Consider the following 20711-nt stretch of genomic DNA (forward strand, 5'->3'; position numbering starts at 1 on the left):
AAAGCTAAGTTACTGAGGAAAAAGTACATGGGCGTGTGAAGGCGGGAGTCCAGTCTGATCAGCGTTATCATGCCCACATTGCCCAAGAGGGTGACAAGGTAAACCGCCAGGAACAGCACAAAGAGGACAGGCTGGAGCTCTGGACGATCCGTGAGCCCAAGTAGAATGAACTCGGTTACTGCACTGCCGGTCGTGTTCCACATCTTCTAAGACTCTGTCTGCACTTCATACTGTGAAAAGAAAGCAAAGGGTCAGGTCTGAAGCCCTGTGAGTGACAGCTGAAATTATTTCCCCTAAAAATACATCATGCAAAACAAATTTTACTATGCCCCCACTTTGTATTTCTACTAAGTCATTAGTTTACTTGCCATTGTATTAAATTAGTATTTCATTTACTCTACATGCCTATTCTTAAACCTATACCTATATATCTATATCTATGTCATCTATATTTATACCTATAATTGCAACTCAACTATATCTTCCCCTTCAACCTCTGTTCATCCTACATGGCCCAGATTCAAGGCCACTGCTTTATGAAGTATTTCTCACCCTGCTCTTCTCATGCATGAGAATAAATCAATCACTTTCTGCTCTATGCTGCCAGCACACCCTAAATATCATTTACATATTTTGTAGCACATTAAATCACAACAATGTACCTACATTCTACTCTTCATACACTAATTCTTCCAGGAAAGGAACAAAGTCCAGTTTTTTATTGTATTGGGGCTGCTTATCACACATTTACATGCTGAATTTAAAAGAATGAGGGAGAAAAAGTAGTGTAAGTATAAAAGAATAAATTACTTCCAATATTTTGCTTACCTTTATATCGCTAAAGCATACTGACAAGACTTAAGCATTTTTTAAAATTGTGTGTACTAAGAAATTTCTTATGAAACTTGTTAATCAATAAATTCATAGTAGTTAAGCTAATCAAGGCAACTTGTATCAAACAAGAGATATGACAATTCCCTCCGGCTTTTTATTTTTACGCACCTCAGTGTTAGCACTGAAGTCCCTCTTCCTTTCTTGCTTTTGCATTTTACCATTTCTTTTGTGCTTTATTTCCCATAATTTTAATCTCATTTTGAAATGAATCACTGTACTTACTGGACTATAAGTTTAGAAGGGTAGTAATCAAGTATCTCTTTGTTGCTCTATCTCCTTTACCTGGAAGCATAAGTACTTAGTAATTATTTGTTGAATACTCCAATAAACGTTATTGATAATAAATGGATTTGTAACCATATTCTAGGTTTTAGTTTTAGAGATTTAATACTGACAACACCTGATGTGACAGACACTATCATTTTCCCAAGTTACCATTGTTGAAAATAAAGTATAAAAAGGTAAATATGCGAATGTAAATGTTATAACCTGGTTGTTTGTATCCTCACATTAACCTGAAATTTTGAAAAAAGATTAAATAATTGAGGAAAGGTCTCCCTCTGAGTGGTTACAGGATCTGAGCTATGACCTGAAGATTTTCTAACATAAGAACCTCCTTCAGTAGACGTTGCTCTGAAAAGCTGACCTGTGTTATGAAATTCCATACACAGACTCAGAAGGCTTTCAGACATATGATGGTAAGAAACAGCTGGGGACTCAGACAACCATGACGTCCTTACACAGTGAGGTGTGAGGAGCACAGTTTTGTCACACACACTGTCCTGCACACAGGCATGTTCTACTGTGTGGACAACTCATGCTGGTAGAAGCAACGACACATCTCCATGTTAGGAGTTAGTCAGGGACCCTGGATTACATTATTATTTCTGCAATTGAAAAGCTTTGCCTCTGAAAGTGCTAATAATAAGGTCTGACCTGCCTTCCTTCAAGTCATTATGGACATCAAACTAAACCTTCATTAAGCAATGCTTTTGATACCATGTGATTAGACACTGTAAATACATAAGTGAACAAATCTTAAAAATCCTTGCCTTTCTGCATTCTTCTTAGTGGACAGATACTGACTGAATTTTAAGTAAACAAATGATGTTTCAAATAGCAAATAGGAAAATCAAGCAAGGCCATTTTAGGAAAGTGTTCTAGGAAGAATAAAAGCAGATGTAAAAATCCTATATATGATCTTTCTTTAGAAGTGCTAGTGGTGTGTATGTGCACAGCGTTTATACAGAAAAGTGCAGAAAACTGACTAGATTCCATAAAACACAACATTTACTTAATCAAAAGTCTGATCTATCTCTACCAACAACTTTCTGTACCACTTTACCACTAAGAGCATGCACAGCCTTCCCTGGAGAATAGGGGTCAGTGGTTGGTTGCAGCTATTCTTCAAGAAACATCTAGCAGAAAACATTCTGAAATATAAGAGGTATTTGTGTGTCAGCAGCAAAGTGGTAAAGGGGATGTATTCACGCTTCCCTACACCCAGGAAGCCCCAAACAGAGAATCGATGTCACTTAACAGGAACAGAGAAAGCTGGGAGTAAAAAGGTCAGGGTGTGAAATTTTCAGATGTAAAATACGATACATCCAGAAATTGTGCTTGAGGTTTAATTTGCTCTAGGTCAGTTAATAACCACCTGTGGGATTTTAAATAGTTTTCATTTATAAGATCTGTGACTTCTCTGGGATCCTAAAATAACCCATTGAAGCAGGGCAGAGGCACTTAGGAGGCATGAGAAGAAAAAACACTATGAACCAGATGTGTGTACTCAGAAAGAAAGCCACAGCGGGCTGGCTGTTGACAGATTGAAAGGAAAACACCTTATAAACAGGGAACATCTATCTGTCCAGGTCCCTTCCCAGGTTAGTCTCTACCTGATGGAGAAAAGGGGTTAGCTGGAAGGTTAGGAGGAAGATATAAGTTGTGAAATGTGGAACGTTGATGAGCTACATAATATACTGGGTCCAGTAAATGTAAGAAGCCTTGTTCAACAAGTATTAAGGATGTTGAAGGATGTTGTGACCATGACACCAAAGCTTGGGCCCTCTGAGCACAAGGCTGGAACACATAGGCTATCAGAACTGAAAATGGATACGGAAGCAGGAGAGTACCAGTCTCCCTTAAATTGAAACAAAACTTGAGAAAATACACCCAGCCCAGATGAGGATGCACTAGCAGGTGACCCATTCCAAGGGTAAGTTGCCTACATAAATTTTGTGTGCTGTTCAATTAAAAATAAATAAACAGAGATTTTCTCTCAGAAAAAAAAAAAGTTAAGAAAAAAACTTTAGCAATATCTCACTGTGAGAATGGTTCTTAAGCATCTTGTTTCTTTTATTTCTTTGTCTATTTATATTAACTTCTTCAAAAATCCAATAAAATTATCACTTCTTTACCAAGATAAATGTACATACTCAAAATCTTACATCTCCAAGTGTAAGGAGTTCAACAATTACTTGCATTTCAGTATTTAACTCCTTCATTAGAATAAGGCCCATGTATCGCTTCTCGGCCTTTTGGCTAAGATCAAGCGTAGAATAAGGCCCGTATGATGCCTGAAAAATAGCCTTATGTCTTCAGGATGAGTGGAGTGCTGGCCTTTGAGGTATGTTCTGCAACAATGAGATTTCTGTAAATTATGGATCAAAAAGATCAAAGCCAATTTCAGTAAGCATGTTGTAAAGGGAATTAATTGAGGATCAAACTCTACTACTAAAATCAGAAAAGCCTGTATTTTTAAGAAGCAAGATGCATCAAAGTTAATTTTATCTTAGCAATGTGCAGAAGAAAATATACTGCTGCCAATTTGTGATTATAAAGGTAGAAATAAGCACTATGTCTGAGATGAACAACAGAAACATAATATGAACAGTTACTTTTTAAGAAGCAGTCTTCAAGTGACAAAGTCCAAATAAAGCAAGCACATGATGAGTGTTGTTAGGAACGCAGTTAACACTTTTCATAGCTCCTCTTCCCTCTCTGTTTCTTTGCACACAGCCCCTGAGAGATGGCATGCCTTATTTCAAGGATAAAAACCAATCTTGCTCCCTAGTCATTTGAAAAGTCAAGGAAAACTTTATTCTTAAGAATGCTGCATGTATATAATTTGTGGGTTTCAGTTTGACGCTTTAGTATAACTTCTTCTTGACTAAAAATAAGATAAAAAGGCAAAGACTTACTTCTGATTCTGACATACATTTATTTTCTCAACTTGATTGAGGAAGTTTCTTGATGCCTCTCCATCTTACAAAATATAGTCATATTTATACCAGGATGTGAAAGATAATGACCTGCTCTTCAAGCAAATCTCACAGGCTCTGAGGAGCAGCAGTGATGCTACATCAGTAATTACCCCTATTGGGTTTAATTGGAACACTCTGGGATCAGGAAACTAATCATATGATTGCTATATTTTTAGTAGTTCCTCATTTATGAGTATTTGTGGAGAGAAAATATTTATGAGTTTGGTGGAGAGCATACACAGATTTCATCTTGCTTTTGTTTTATACATGTGGAAAGAAAACTCAACATGTGATTTACCCTCTGAAAAATTGTTAATTATAAAATACAGTGTTGTTCACTATAGGCAACAAATCTCTAAAACCTAACCAATCTGCAAGACTAAAACTTTCTATGCCTCACATCAGAAACTCTTTATGTCCCTGTCCTCAAAGCCTCTGGTCCCCACCATTATGTTTTCTGTATCCATGGGTTTAATAATTATAGATATTTTGTATAAGTGAAACCTTGTAGTATTTGTCCATTTGTGACTGTCTTATTTCACTTAGCATAATGTCCTGCAGGTTCATTTACACTGTCACATATGACAGGATATCCTTTTTTAAGGCTGGATAATACTCCAGTGTATGTATATATTTCACAATCTTGTCCCTTCTTCCCTTAGTGGACTGGACATTTGGGTTAGTTCTATATCTTGACTATTTTGAATAAAGCTGCTATGAACATGGGACAGACGACATCGCTTGAAATTTTGATTTTAATTATTTTGAATATATATCCAGAAACAGGGATTGCTGGCTCATATGGTAGTCCTATTTTTAATTTTTTTAAATTAAATCATAGATGTGTAACTTAATGCAATTATGGGGTACAATGCGCTGATTTTATATACAATATACTTGATATCATTTGATTAGCTGATGACACTAATGTTGTGCCCCCTATGACCTGAAAAGATAGAATTGGACCCCCCTTAATTGCGATCAATCAGAAATTTATTAAATCTACACAGGGGACTGCCTTGAGAGACAGTTTCATCCCAATAATGGGCAAGTTGCCTTATATAATTTTTGTGCAAGTATACTACAGAAGCAAAATGTAGGCTGGTTAGGGGGAGTTATAGCTTGAATAGTCATGGATACAGTAATGGTTACAGTTATGTAACAATGATTAATACAGCCTTGGTTGACAATGGATATATCTCAAATCACACTGGTTATAGTTATGTAACCATGATTAATACACCCTTGGTGGATTTCTACCATTGTTTATCTACTGAGAACTTGGGGGGCGGGGGGATTGCGAAACTTGGGACTTTCCATGCTTCAACTCTGGGGGACATAGGAATAGGCTGGGAGAGCGTGTAGGGTGGGGGAATGGTAGAGGGCAAGGGAACAGGAGAGGGTGGGGGAAAGAGGGATGGGAGTGCTTACAGCACTAAGAGGTGTGAGCTGATGTCATATTGCTGTTTTAATTTGCATTTCACAGATGATTCGGGATGCAGGGTTTCTTTTCATACACCTGTATTTGGAGATCTCTCTATTTAAGTTCATTGTCCCCCTTTTAATTATATTATTTAGTTTCTTTTTTATTGTTGTTGTTGTTGTTGCCATTGAATTGGAGGAGGACCTCATATATTTTGGATATTAACTACTTATCAGATACATAGTTTGCAAGTATTTTCCCCATTCCATAAATGGCTTTTCACTTTGTGCAGAAGGTTTTTAGTGTGATATGGTCCCACTCATCTATTTTTGCTGTTATTGCTTGTGCTTTTGTTTTCAAATATAAGAAATCATGGCCATATCCAATATCAGAAAAATTTTCTTCTATGCTTTTCTATAGGAGTTTCACATTTTCAGTTAATCCATTTTGACTTGATTTTGTATGTGGTATAAGATAAAGGTCCAGTCTTCTTCTTCTGCATATGGATATTCATTCATGGAAGAAATTATCATTTCCCTACTGTGTATTCATGGCACCTTTATTAAAGGTCACTTTACTGTATATGTGTGAGTTTAATTCTGGTCTCTTTATTCTCTCCATTGGACACTATAAGTTTATTTTTCTATGATCTATGTTTCAGTAAATGGTCCTTTTCTTTTGGATTAAAGAAATCTCTTTAGTAATTTTTATAAGAAAGTTCTGGTATTAATGCATTCCCTCAGTTTTTGTTCATTGAGGAAAATCTATTTCATCTTACATTTGAAGGATGTTTCTAGGACATTATTATTTGTTGGCTTTTTATCCCCAAAACTTTGAATATGTTATCCCACTCACTCCTTCCCTATGAGGTTTCTGATGAGAAGTTCGCTTCTAGGCATATCAGAACTTCTTCATATGTTATTTGCCTCTTTTTTCCTGCTGTTTTTAGGATGCTTTCTTTGTCCTTGATCTTAATAATTTTATCATCATATACTATGCAGTAATTTATTTGAATGAAATCCTCTGCTCTTCTGGTATGGAATATTTACATCATTTTCTAGTTTTGGAAATTTTTATTTTTTTTTAATTAGATTTCTGCCCCTTTTTTGTTTTCTACTCCCTCTTGAATGATAGTATCTCTTACATTTACTGTTTTGATGTGATCTCATACATTGTTCTTATTTCTTTTTATTGCTTCTCTATTTTTTTCTCCTTTGTCTTTGCATATTTTAGTAGCTTATCATCAAGCTTTCTAACACTTCTTCTTGATAACCAGTTGTTGAGAACTTCTAAAGCATTTTTCATTTTGTTCATTCATATTTTCCGGTTGCAGGATTTCTGGGGCTTCCCCATGTAATTATTACAATTTCTTTGTTAAATTTATCTTAATTTTCTTAAATTTTTCTCTAGGATTTTTTGAAGCTTTGTGAGCTTCCCTAAAATGGCTATTTTGCAGTCTTGGTCTGAGACATCACATATCTCCATCTCTTCAGGGTCAGTCACTGGCATGTTATTTAGTCTGTCTAGTTATTTCGTATTTCCCTGAATTTTCGTGTTGCATATGAACAAACATCAGTATCTGGATATCAGGGATCTATATAATTATTTTTGCATGATCTTTTTTGTTCATATCCTTCTCATAGGGTCCTCCAGAAATTTCAAGAGCACTGACTGTTGAGTTATCTAGCCTGTAGTCAGCACAGCCATTTTAGCATTTTAGAGAGTATGACATGCCAACTTTTGCCATGACTCTTGCAGATTGAGATCCCTTGCCCTGAAGTATCTCAGAAAGTTCAGAGGTGACTCCCTGGTTCCCAGAGAAAGTCCCCTACTCACTTCCCTCTTTTTCCTCCAAACAGAATAAAATGCTCTTTATTCTATGATACCTAATTTATGTGGAAGGAGGACACAGGTCTCCCATGGCCATCATAGCTGATGCCATATTATATTGTACCCAATGTCCATAACCTCCCAGACCATTGCAGCACCATGACTCTACCCAAGCCCCATGGCTGCTATAGCCTGACTGCCATTAAAATTTTTCAGGGTGAAATATTACTTTAACACTCAGTAAAGTGAGCTTAACCTTAGATTCATCTCGACCATGTGATAAACTGTCTCCTAGCCTTGGGTGTGTTTAGAAGCTATCCATGGGTACGAAATCAAGGGTTGTAAATTTTGCCCAGTGCTATGTTTTAATGTAGTGGAACCAACACTGGGTTCCAAGGCAAAATTACACACACACATACACACACACATACCCCCCCACACACACACACACAATTTTTCTGTTTACTTGTAGAGGGCAGAGTCTCTCTCTGCACTGCATTGCCGAGGTTTGGGAGAGGTGTAGTGTAGATAATACAAAACTATTGTTTCTACCCTTTTTAATATGTCTTTTCTTATAATTATGATAAAACTAGGTACTTTGATCTCTCATCTGGATTCCTTAGCTTTTGTGAAGATATTTTCTTGCATGGGTAGTTATTTGAATTGCTATACCTATGGGAGGACAATTGTGGGAGGGTTTCATTATGACTTCCTGCTCTATCTTCAATTTAAGATTTGTACCATGGGGAGGTGAAGAGAAATATGGCAAGCCAGAAGGATTATTCAGCTGAGCTCTCCTAGTACAACTGGAAGAAAAGAGAGAAGCCAGCCATACTTAGCACTGGGACCTTACCTGGAGTCATAGTTCGGTGAGCACAGCAAGGAGGTAGTGAGCTGGATACAGCATGTGACCCAGAGCAGTAGAAAATGACTCATAAGGCAAGTAATTACAAGCTTCCAGGATTGACTGGTTCCCCAAAAAGGTCTGGGATGGGAGGAAGCCTTTCTGAATTTTTTGGGGTTTGAGGGGAAGTTCCATGTTGAGTGGAAAGATTGGAGGAATGGGTGGAATTGAACAGTGTACAGCAATCAAATTTGAACACTTGTTGGAGTGGAAATTGCCATCATTTGGTGGCTACTGAGACAGTCACACTGGGAAGGTCTGAGCAGCCAGGGGCTGCCATTGTGTGAAGGTTGAGAAGGTCTTAGCAGTTCCTGCACCCAGGGAACTGGTGTTGGGGGCCACTGTGAGACCTGCCCTTGGAGAATTCTGGAGAGCTCTTGGATCCCAAACTGGAGGGGTCTGAATGTTGAGGAAACAGTCAAGCAATCACTGTGGGCAACTAAGTTAGGAATAAAAACCACGGAAGTTGCCAGCTGTGTTCTCCATCTCCTCAAAGAATCACAGCGCCACCTGGTGTCCCAGTGACAGATACACTGACAAAGATTCATTGGAATCAAATGAAGCTCTGAAGAAAAGAGAATGGCATGTTTGAAAACCAAACTGATGCCAAAGGCAATATTCTCTGTAAATGGAATGATAACAGTGTTGTCACTGTTGCCTCATCTGGTGCTGATGTTCATCCCCTGTTTCTTGCCAATCATTATTCCAAAAAACTGAAAAGTAGATGCAAATTTGGCAGCCAAATATGATCAAAGTGTATAACCATTTCATGGGAGGCATAGACAGAGCTAATGATAACATTGAAACGTATGGGGCATCAATCCATGGAAAGAAATGGTATTCAACCCCCTTTTTGTGTGATTTCAAATTGGTCTTACAAAATTCTTGATAACTGCATAAAATATAAGATGAGAAGCCAGTGGATTTTCTGGAGTTTCACAGACATGTGGTATGCCACTATCTGGAGACCCATGGGCCCTAGGCAAAAAGAAGACCTTCTCTGAAGCACATTGACTCATGTTACGATGGCATAAATCATGTGATAGTCTAACAGGGAAAGCAAGCACAGTGTTTGTCATAAGAACACCACTTGTCAATGTGAAAAACATGGCAGTGCCTTATATGTGAGGTGTTTTGTTGAATACACTGAATAGGTTTCACCACCTCTTGAGATAAGAAACATAATTTTATACATTATGTATGATGTAGCAAACAGTTTGCCTAGTGTTTCATTTTTGGAACACAACACAAATCAACAATAGAATAAAATAAAATTTTATTCTCTTCAAATTCTTGTTCCTTGAATTTTCCTAGGTGATATATGTGAATTTCATGCACACAATTCAAAAATTTAAAACTCTGGCTTAAATGTGTTAAATTAATAAGAAATTGTCAAAGCTTTCTTAATCTTTTAAGTAATTGGAATAGGAAACAATGACTTAGTGTTTTATCAAGATAATTTCTTGTACTTGACATTGTCTTTATCAGGATTTTCATAAAATAAGGCTTTTGTACAACTATGTGACTTTCATATTTGCCTTTCAAGTGTTCAAATTACTATTCTAGTTAAATGAATAAGTAACCTATGATCCTATTTTACTCAGTATTTTAAACTTTTTGACATTTTTAACAATTTTTTGGAATAAAATTTAAAACTTAGATGTTTTCACTTTAAAATAACTTAGGTAGTTTTCAGATGGGACCCTAAAATGTATTAAAATAATTTCTTCTCTCTCTTTGTAAAAATAGAGATATTAAACCAACTGGGCTTATCTGATATATTAAACTGCATTGATTGCTTTGTCAAATATAAAGGGTGTTGATTCTTCCTTAAGTCTTATTGCATGTGGTTGTCCTTCAAAAATTATGTGCTTCAAAAATTACATACAATTCCTAGAAATCTGATTTTCCTGCTATAATGCTATCATCATTCTAGTTATTATCTTAAAATATTTACATCACAGAAATAATAAAACTACCCAGTCAATTATGTTACACTGAACTATCATCAGATCTTTAACTACAGCCACTTTAAGTCTTGTCATTCATAAATGTTTACCTGTTACTCTGGTACTTTTTCTGAAAACCATTATAAGCAATGATAAACCTAAAACATTTAGTCTTTGAAGAGATTTATAGAAAGGATTCTGAAAAGTATCACTTTCTGAAAAATTCAAGATCACACCATTTGGCTGGGTAAGAATGTCTATAACTCCAGTGAATAACCTAATTGTTTCATAAAACTACAAAACCCACATCAAGAAAAACAAGAAGTAATTGAATACTGAGAAAATGTTTTGACCTATTGTCCTACAAAGTTAGCAGGTACTGAAATTTTTAAGGTATCAATTTTTAATGAACTTTGTTAGATTGCTCCAAGTCAAAATACTATAAATTCACTATATATTATACAGTGCTATGCACCTAAATTACATAAACAAAACATAATTAGAGGAACATAAATTCAGTGTTCTAATGGAGAATTAGGATGGTGACCTGATTTTTCCTGAATCCTCAAAGCTTTTATTTTTAAAAGATCTGCACTCTACAACTCATAAAGTAATAAATTCTATGATACAAAAAAAAAAGTGGGTGGGATGAATGTCTAAAATTCATAAATGATTTATATGTAACCAATGTTTTTTTCTTTGTCAAACCTTTAATTCTAGAAAGACTAAACTTCACATGGTATATTTCTGCCACCTGCTGGAACATTTGAACATTTATAGATGGATTTTATTTTCAACCCTCAATGAGATATTAATATGAATTTGCAATAGCATTGTTGGATAGAAGCTGTTCCACACAGAAAGGCCAAGGCTATAACAGTAGCTAAAAGGTTATTAGAAAATGTCTTTCCTTTATGGGACATCCCTGGAGAGATCTCCACTGACAAAATTATTCTTTTCACTGGACAAGTTATAAAACAGTTATATAAGGTATTACAAAAACAATGATATTACCCTTGTCTTTATCATCCTCAGTCATCTAGGAAAGTCAACAGGAAAAAATAGCATCTGAAAACTAAATTGACAAAACTAACTAAATTTGTTGGATTTCCAGAACCCAATGCTATTATCACTGGCTACAATGGCCATCACATCCACCCATACTCGAAACACTAATACATTATTAAATAGTTACTGGATGATCTCATGTATCTCCTGTTCTCACATACTTTACATGACTGACTATTGCAAAGTTTCATAGGATTTTGTCAAAGTATATTCTTATCAAGTAAAGGAAGCCATTCTTGAGTCACAAAATGTTAAGAAATAGACCTTTCAGTTTCTTGAACATTAAGAGTGGGTCTTCTGAAAACTATATGAAAAAAAAAAAAGACTTCTCTTAAGATTAACTTGGAAGTGATATGGGCTAATCTTACTGGAGTTAGGTGATATCTCAAAGTAGTTTTGATCTGCATTTCTCTGATGATTAAGGATGGTGAGCAATGTTTCATATATCTGTAGGCCATGCACCTATCTTCTTTAGAGGAATTTCTATTCAAGTCCCTTGCCCAGCCTGAGATGGGACAACTTCTTCTCTTCTTGCTAATACTTTTGAGTTCTCTATGGATTCTGGCTATTAAACCTTTGTCAGAGACATATCCTGCAAATATCTTCTCCCATTCTGAGGGCTATCTGCTTGCTTTATTTACTGTGTTCTTGGATGTGCAGAAGCTTTTTAGTTTGATCAGGTTTCAATAGTGTATTTTTGATGTTGCTTCAATTGCCCAGGGGGTCCTCCTCATAAAATTTTCACCCAGGCTGATTTCTTCAAGTGTTTTCCCTACACTTTCTTCTAATATTTTTATAGTTTCATGTCTTAAGTTTAAATCTTTAATCCCAAACCAGAGATGCTGGCATGGATGTGGAGAAAAGGGAACACTTCTACACTGCTAGTGGGAATGCAACCTCATACACTCCTTTTGGAAAGATATCTGGAGAACAGTAAAGAACTAAAAATAGACCTGCCATTTGATCCTGTAGCTCCTTTATTAGGTACATATCCAGAAGACCAAAAATCACATTACAATAAAGAGATTTGTATCAGAATGTTTATTGCAGCCCAATTCATAATTGCTAGGTCATGGGAAAAGCCCAAGTGCCCATTGATCCATGAATGGATCCATAAATTGTGGTATATGTGTACCATGGAATACTATGGGGTCATAAAGAAAGATGGACAATTTACCTCCTTCATGTTTACATGGATGGAGCTGGAAAATATTCTTCTTACCAAAGTATCTCAAGAATGGAAGACAAGAGGCAGGAGACTCACTTGAGCCCAGGAGTTGGAGGTTGCTGTGAGCTGTGATGCCATAGCACTCTACCCAGGGGGATAGCTTGAGGCTCTGTCTCCAGAAAAAAAAAAAAAGAATGGAAGAAAAAGTATCCAATGTACTCAGCCCTATTATGAAACTAATTTTTAGCTTTCATATGAAAGCTATAACCTAATTATAGCCTAAGGATATCTGGAAGGGGGAGAAGGATGGGAAGGGAGAGGGGTGATGGGTGGAGGGAGGGTGATTGAAGGGATCACCTCTATGATTTATCTCACAAGGGTACAAGTGAATCTTTCTAAAAGTAGAATATAAACATCTTAACACAATAACTAAGAAAATAACGTGAAGGCTAAGTTAACTAGTTTGATGAAAATATTTCAAATTGTATATGAAAACACCACACTATACCCCATGATTACATTAATGTACACAGCTATGATTTAATAAAAAAAAATTAACTTGGAAGTGAAGAGGCTAAGTTCTTTTCATGATCCACACTATAACAAAACTTCAGGCCTTGAGCCTTTGGTCCACATCTCTCAACACAAGAGGACCCATCCAGATTTGGGAAATGCACATCTGTAGGAAATCTCAAGTTAAAACTGATCATATAAGACTTCCTCCCAGAAGAAGACAATGTCCTAGACGTGAATAGCTTTTCCAGGATCACAGATCAAGACTTCTCTTCTTTGTCAACATGAACACTTTATCCTTTTTTCTCTTCTCCTATGCCATCTTTCCATACATGTGTGACAAGATAGTGTTATGATTTGTATTTTATAATCAATAGCTTCAGAAGGAAATCTGACTAAATACTGGACATGTTTTGTTAAACCCAAATCCTTAAATGGCTTTGGAGATCCTATAGTGTGCTCAGTAACAAAACTCACTGGTATTCCAAGTGCACCTGCCTGTTCATACTGCATATTATCATTTAACTAAGATTGGGCTTTCAGACACACATGTTCATATCACTTTTTAAAATCTAGCAGTAGGCAAAACCAGTTAGGCTAGGGTTGAGGATTTTTGCAGGTAGAATTACATTTTTAATTTTTTAATTGTTATGGGTACATAATTGTCATATATATTTATAGGGTACATGAGATGTTTTGATAAAAGACTACAATGTATATTTATCAAATCATGATAATTGCTGTTAAATTATTTTCTTATGCAGCCAAAAACTAAGAAAACTAAGAAGAAAGATGATTTGATAGTTCATAGACTTATCTTCATCCTCCACGTGACCCTAATCTCTAATTCTCAGTAGCCTCCAAGCATGCAATAATTTAATATTGGAGCCTTGCTTAATACTTAAAGAGCCTCCCTACTGGTGACCAGGTGTTGTACCAGGCATTCCACAGAGAACAGTCTGTTACACTACTTCAGGATATATTTTATCTGTGGAGAATTTAATAAACAACTATGTTCATGATCAACTCCATGTACCAATAAGTAATAAGTGGAAAATAAGAAACCCACATGTTAGGGACAATCCGTCTTCCAGGTGTGAATTTTGAGAAGAAATTAATAAAAATGGTCCCTGAGTTCCATGGCGTTAAACAAATCATGACCATGGAATAGTAGGCTTGTTTGTTAACAAGAACCACTATGTTATCCCAGGTACACAGTAATTACAAATAAACTGAAGCCTAAACTGCCATTTTAGGAAAGAAAATTCTCCTAGTCATTTGCTGCATGGCAAGGATCACATCTTTGTTCCTCAGGCTGTAGATCAAGGGGTTCAGCATTGGGCTCAGAAAAGTATAAAAGACTGCGATTGCTTTGGATTCCTCCACAGACTTCTCCGAGGGAGGCCTTACGTACATGCAGAAGAGCGTTCCATAAAACAGACTGACGACAGTCAGGTGGGAACCGCACGTGGAAAAGGCTCTGCGCCCGCCTTCCGCGGAACGCATCCGCAAGACGGTGGCGACAATGAAGAGGTAGGAGAGAAGGATGGCGAACAGAGAGCTAGACAGGGTGAAGCCGGCGACCACGAACATGGCCATCTTTTTGACACGGGTGTCGCCGCAGGCCAGCAGGAGAAGCGGAGGATCCGCGCAGTAGAAGTGGTTGATCTCAGCGGAGCCACAGAAGGGCAAGCTGAAGGTCAGCAGCGCCTGGGAGAGTCCGTTCAGGAAGCCAAACACGTAGGTGGCGGTGACCAGGGAGGCGCAGACGTTCGGGGACATCCTGGAGGAGTAACGGAGAGGGCTGCAGATGGCCACGTAGCGGTCCAGGCCCATCGCAGCCAGGATGTAAAACTCAGTGATCACCAGAGCGATGAAGAGCAGACACTGCGCGAAGCAGCCGCTGTAGGAGATGGTCTTGCGGTCCGAGAGGAAGTCGCGCAGCATGTGTGGGGTGACATTAGAGGAATAACAAAGGTCTACAAAGGAGAGGTGGCCCAGGAAGAAATACATGGGCGTCTGGAGGTGGGAGCTGGTCCTGATCAGCACTATCATGCCCAGATTCCCTGCCAGTGTGATTAGGTAGATGGCCAGAAATAACCCAAACAGAATCCTCTCCTGCACCGGGTCGTCTGTGAGTCCCAGGAGAATAAATTCTGTCACCATGGTGTGATTTGGGGCCAACATCTTCTTATCCATTGAAATCTGAAAGTGACAAAGACTATGTATAAAGATTTCCATCTAAACCATATTCTGTGATTGTTCCATCCGTGTGTTACTCACTTGTTCATTCATTCATCCCTGGGACAGGTACTCCTCTCCTTTTGACAAACACAGCAAAATTCATGCCTAGCATTTTCACCCTGTATCTCTATGTTATCCGTCCCTCTGTTTCTCTCTACATGTCAAACACAGACACACAAACATGTCCTATCTTTCTCTCTCTCATGCACACATACATATTATAAATACATTTAGAAAGAGCCACGTTCATTCATATGTATACATTTATATCTGTCTTCTTGGGGAACTCCACATTTGGTAATTTTTTCTAACTTTGTAAGGAAGCAAAAACCCAAATGAATGAAAATCAGTAACAGGTTATTCGCATCATTCAAATGGACAAATAAAGGACTTTCAGTCACCAGGGTCCCTTCATTTCTGAGATTCTATTGTTTCAGATAGAAATGGAAATTAAATTTATTACAACATGTTTACTTAAAATTCTTAGTTGTCTGGCCTAATTTTATTCATAGAAAGAACATTAAAGTAGTAAAATTTAACTCTTAGTATATGGGTAAGAAGGTATAGAATTACAAATTCTATTTTTCCTTTGTCACTTTATCCACCCATATATTCATGTACACAGCAGAGCTTGATATTTTTTCTGTTCCAATTTCTGGGCTTTAACAACAGTAATCATTTCCTATTTTCATGGAACATACATTATAGTAGAGGGAAACATGTTAAACACATAGAAAGAATGCATGACATAATTTAAGGTGTAAAGTAGGTTCTATTAAAGAAATGAAGGTGATATGCTTTTAGATGAATTTTTAGAGAGGACTTTTCTGAAAAAGTAGCATTTTAACAGCAGGTAAACAATTCTGTTTTATTAAGAAGAGTATGAATATTTTTGGTTGCCATTTTTGTGACACCAATTCATTCAAGAAAATGTTTGTTTAGGGAACCACAGGTGATGATTAAAAGTGGACTAAGCTTCCAGCTAAGAGCCTTCTCAGGCCATTGTGAAAATAAAATATGACTACAAAAATTACTTCTCAAAAATTGCACCCTAAAGCCATCATTTATTTACTCTCACATATCAGAGAAGCTTGCATACAATAATTGACTTTTAGAAAGTCAGTGATATATCAACATATAGGTAGCCTTATACACAAAAGGTGAATTTTTATTTTTGTTTTTTTTCAAGCTTCCATGTCCCCCGTTTTTTTTATCATTTTATTTATTTTATATTTTTATTTATTAAATCATAACAGTGTACATTGATGCCTTTATGGAGTTTAGTGTACATAATGCAATGGTACATTTCAAAACTATTAAGAAAAGAGTATAATTGTCTTACCACAGAGACAATTAATGTTAATCAATTCAATGTAAGCATTTCACATTGTATAAAAGATGCATTTTTAATAAACATAGAAAATGACTTACCTGCAAATGTTGACTCACTATATTTTTCTTCAGAACAAGGAGAGAAGATGTATAATATATTTCTTAGGTATGTTCCCTAGAGTATTTTAAAACTAATTCTAAAGCACCACTTATGATATTCTTTGTTCCTCAAGGGCATAACCTTAATTTGATGCTTTGAGGTCCTAGAGTCTCTTTTGAGGATGAAACCCCTGTGTAACAAGTGAATGCACTGTTTGGTATACACAAACATGAAAATTCACCACGAATATAGAAATTAGCTATTACAGTCAATAATATGGAAGGGGAAAAACCTGAGCAAGTAAATTTTGTATTTGTATTATAGTAAAGGTAAAGTAATTCACATTCATGGCTTCCATTTTCCTATACAAACTCTAGGGAAAAGGCATCTAACGCGAGTATGGGGCAGGAGGTTGTGGTGGGTAAGAGATTGGAGGAGAGAAAAAGTTGGAAAGCCTGCAGAGAGCAGAAGGGTGACATAATCTATAGAAGGAAGTATAGAAGGAAGTGTTGGCCAGGGCAGAGGTCCCTGGGAGGATGGACATTAGTGATTCACACTGGAACCTTTCTGCCCTATTGAATTAATGTCATCAATATGCTGAGAATTAAAGATCTGAGAACCAGGTCCATTTATAAAATTATTAGTTTAGGAGAGGGCTAAAAATAGAATAAAGAAATTTTAATATTGTTTGAGACATTTGTTAGAGGATGAAGAGAGCCAGGGATGCTTTCATTAGTCTTTATCTTTCAGGACACAGGTATTTTCAGGCCAATAGAATGAAATGAATCAAAGTGTACTCTGACTGGATATCCCTAATTTCCTTAACATCGCAAATGGTGGGTTATGGTGCAAAAAAAAAAAAAAAAAAAGAAAAGAAAAGAAAAGAAATCAGTCAATGAAAAATAGCTGTATATCAGAATCAAATCTTAGATTTGGTGTATTATAGGAATTTGAGAATATTTTTCCCCCTCACATTGAAGTTTAAAGTTTTCTCTATTTGAATTTTTGCCTTTATTATGATTCCTTCCACTAAGGAAATTTGAAAATATAACAGTATTGCTCACATATTTCTATGAAATGAAAAGCCTTTCAAGATTATAAAACTGATGTCTCACATGTCCTGACCCCTTAACGTGGAGGTCCCTTTTTTTGCATAAAAGTAGTTGAATATTCAGCTCTCCTTTAAGCAGAAAGGTAGCTTTCAGTTTAAAGAACATATCCTCCAAAGTGTGTATATTAACATAAAATGACATTGTCATAGAATATCAGACTTGAAAAGTGACTTTTCTGCCAATAAATAAAATTGGCTCAATAATGACTGAATGGATAAACTAAAAGTAATGAATTGGCTATTTAGATAAAAGAACAAATAACTTATAATTTTAATTATGGGATCACAAGATCAGATGCCCATTCATAATAAAGCAATGTTTATTTATAGCAACAGATAAGATTAGAGAATATAGACTTTATTTATGTGTATGATACCACCTCAAAAAAAAGAATTTTACACGTATTATTTTATTTTTCTAGAAAGCCCTTAGGAGGCTCTTTCTATATTACTTAAAGACATTAATTATTTACTTCATGTCACTTTCTTTCAACTACAATGACCAAGGATGCATGTCTTCTGGAAATATACCTACAGAATTTAGCTGTACAAATGTCTCAACGTTCTGATAGTTGAATACATCCTGCTAACCCTGTAAGAGTTTGACTTATGTATTTATTAGTATTTAATTGGCTCTTTTTATTTAAAAGTTATAATAGGGATAACATGGTATAGAAAGCCATAGTGATGTGGTCAAATTATCCAGATTGAAAAGAAAAAAAAATATAAGTTATTTACAGCTGAAATAACAGTTCATAAAAAAACTCTCTCCTTTTTTTAATAGGGAAGATTCTTTATTAGGACAGATGGCAAGTTCAGTCCCAAGCATACAAATGCTAAATTTTGGGGGCTCTCAGAACAACTGCAGGTAAGTTTGTCCCTAGGGGTGAGATCCTAATGTTTTCCTGAACATATTGCTTTTTAATAAATTCAAATATAAATGAAAGGTTTAATGCTTTGCAAAATTTTTCATGCTTTCATTACTTGTGCCATTTAATTCCCATGAGATCATAAAGTATTGCACAATAAAGCTAGAACTCTTCACCTGGGCCATCCTTATATAAAATCTTTTAAAATATGTGAAAAAGAAGTTAAGCATATACTTTGAAAGTTTATGTTGATTATAAGGTTGATATGCAAAAACATTTATATTATAGTTATACAATTAATTGTATAAAAACAAAACACAAATGGAATATTAAATTGTAAAATTTCAATGTGATAACATCAAAAGCATAAATTAGTTAGAAATAAATACAATAAAGATGTGCAAAGATACACACTAAAAATTACAAGACTCTGCAAAGAGAAATTAAAGAAGAATGAAATAATGAAGAAATAAATCTTACTTGGTAGATCAGAATATTCAATATTGTCAATAGGTCAATTTTTCCTAAACAGACTAATAGTTTTAATGTCAGTCCCATCAATATTTCAGTAGTTTTATTTTTCAAAATTTGTTGAGCTGATTGTAAAGTACATCATGATATTTTAAAAACTTAGATTAGCGAAAGAGAGAGAGAATACAAAACTTTAGGTAATTTATATTACCTAAACTTACACAGTCAGTAGGTTGTATACAATTATTGGACCATTATAATAATTACATAGCTCATTCATTAGAGGTATTTCTAACAGTACACCAATAGGTCATTTTAATTGAAGCAAAATGACATTAACTTTATATTTAATGTCTTCAAGCATAATTTGAACAGGTTTCAGAAGGATTTCTTAGAAAAATATAATAAGTTTGAGTAAAATTCTTCCTTGTGTTAATATCATACACCTAATGGTTACTAAGAACTTAATTATACTTAAAATGCAGGTCAAAAGATAAATAGATTAATGATACAGAACAGAGACTCCAGAAATAGATCCATATAACAGCCAATGGATTTTTAAACAAAGGTCAAAGGTATTTTAATAAGATTCTTGCTGGAAAAATTGGATATTTGGATGGAAATATTTAACTTTAAATTCTATAACACACCATATGTCAATCTTGCAGAATTAACTTCATGGGAATAATATATCTAAATGTAAATGCTAAATCTATAAGTGCTCTAGGAAAATAAATACAAATAGAAGAATATTTTAATAATCTTGAAAAAAACAAAGATTTTTTTAGGAAGGTCAGAACAGCATTAATAGTGACACATGCTTCATGGTCTTCTTTAAATATATATGTTTGTACATGTTTATATATGTGTGTATATATGTATATACACATGTGTGTGTGTATATGAGTGTCATCAAATTTTAAAACATGTATTCTCTATAGGCAAAATGCCTATATGCCTCTGATCAAAAAGCCATTTGAGAGAGAGCAGTGAAAAGAATTTGTGTAGGCATACTTGTAAGAAACTGAGGCAGAATCCCATGTGGCCAGGTTGGTTGTGAGCCTAACATGACCAAGGCTTCAGCTAGAATAGCATTTACTGTGTTAAGGAATTAAGGTTGGTTTTATAAGGCCAATAAAAAAGCTCTCTGGAAAACTGGGCAGATACCCATCAATAACATTTCCTGATCTGTGGTAAGTAACAAAGGTTGCTTGATGACAGGTCTGGGAATGGAAATGTGCTCGGAGACCTCAAGAGAAGAGGAATTTACCCAATGTATACAGGTATCTAATGCCATTCATCTAATGGCACAGATGAAACTAGGGCTCATGAAAGGCTTTTGAGAAGTCCAGCCTGAAAATTCCTTATAAAATGTTCCAGCAAAAAAGACCTACATGGGAGCAGAGGTTTGCACACAAATTCCTGTATGCCCAAGAAGTTTCTTTATGCCTTGTTTAAAGATCCGAAGTAACAGCCTCCAAACTGCAAGGCCAGCAAGGGCAGGTATCCAATCTATCTTGTTCCTCCATAGCCTCAGACATCATCAGATAAGAGCAAAGAAGTAATGGCTAA

The 20711-nt window shown here is 35.8% G+C and overlaps 1 protein-coding gene across 2 annotated transcripts in view; it reads right to left on the reverse strand.

The window, feature by feature from the left end:
• Positions 1 to 15199, reverse strand: part of LOC100954482 (olfactory receptor 5M10-like) — a 15910-nt gene extending 711 nt beyond the window's left edge. The window contains exon 1 of one of the 2 annotated variants that reach the window (XM_023508416.1): positions 14492 to 15199. In XM_023508416.1, the coding sequence (XP_023364184.1) occupies positions 14492 to 15199 (708 nt within the window). Of the gene's footprint in view, positions 1 to 14251 lie in introns of those variants that run through there. The other variant, XM_003802483.2, reaches the window with a different exon arrangement.
• Positions 15200 to 20711: the final 5512 nt, after the last annotated feature.

Source organism: Otolemur garnettii, unplaced genomic scaffold, assembly GCF_000181295.1.
Source record: "Otolemur garnettii isolate 467f Iridium unplaced genomic scaffold, OtoGar3 scaffold00247, whole genome shotgun sequence".
NCBI lineage: Eukaryota > Metazoa > Chordata > Mammalia > Primates > Galagidae > Otolemur > Otolemur garnettii.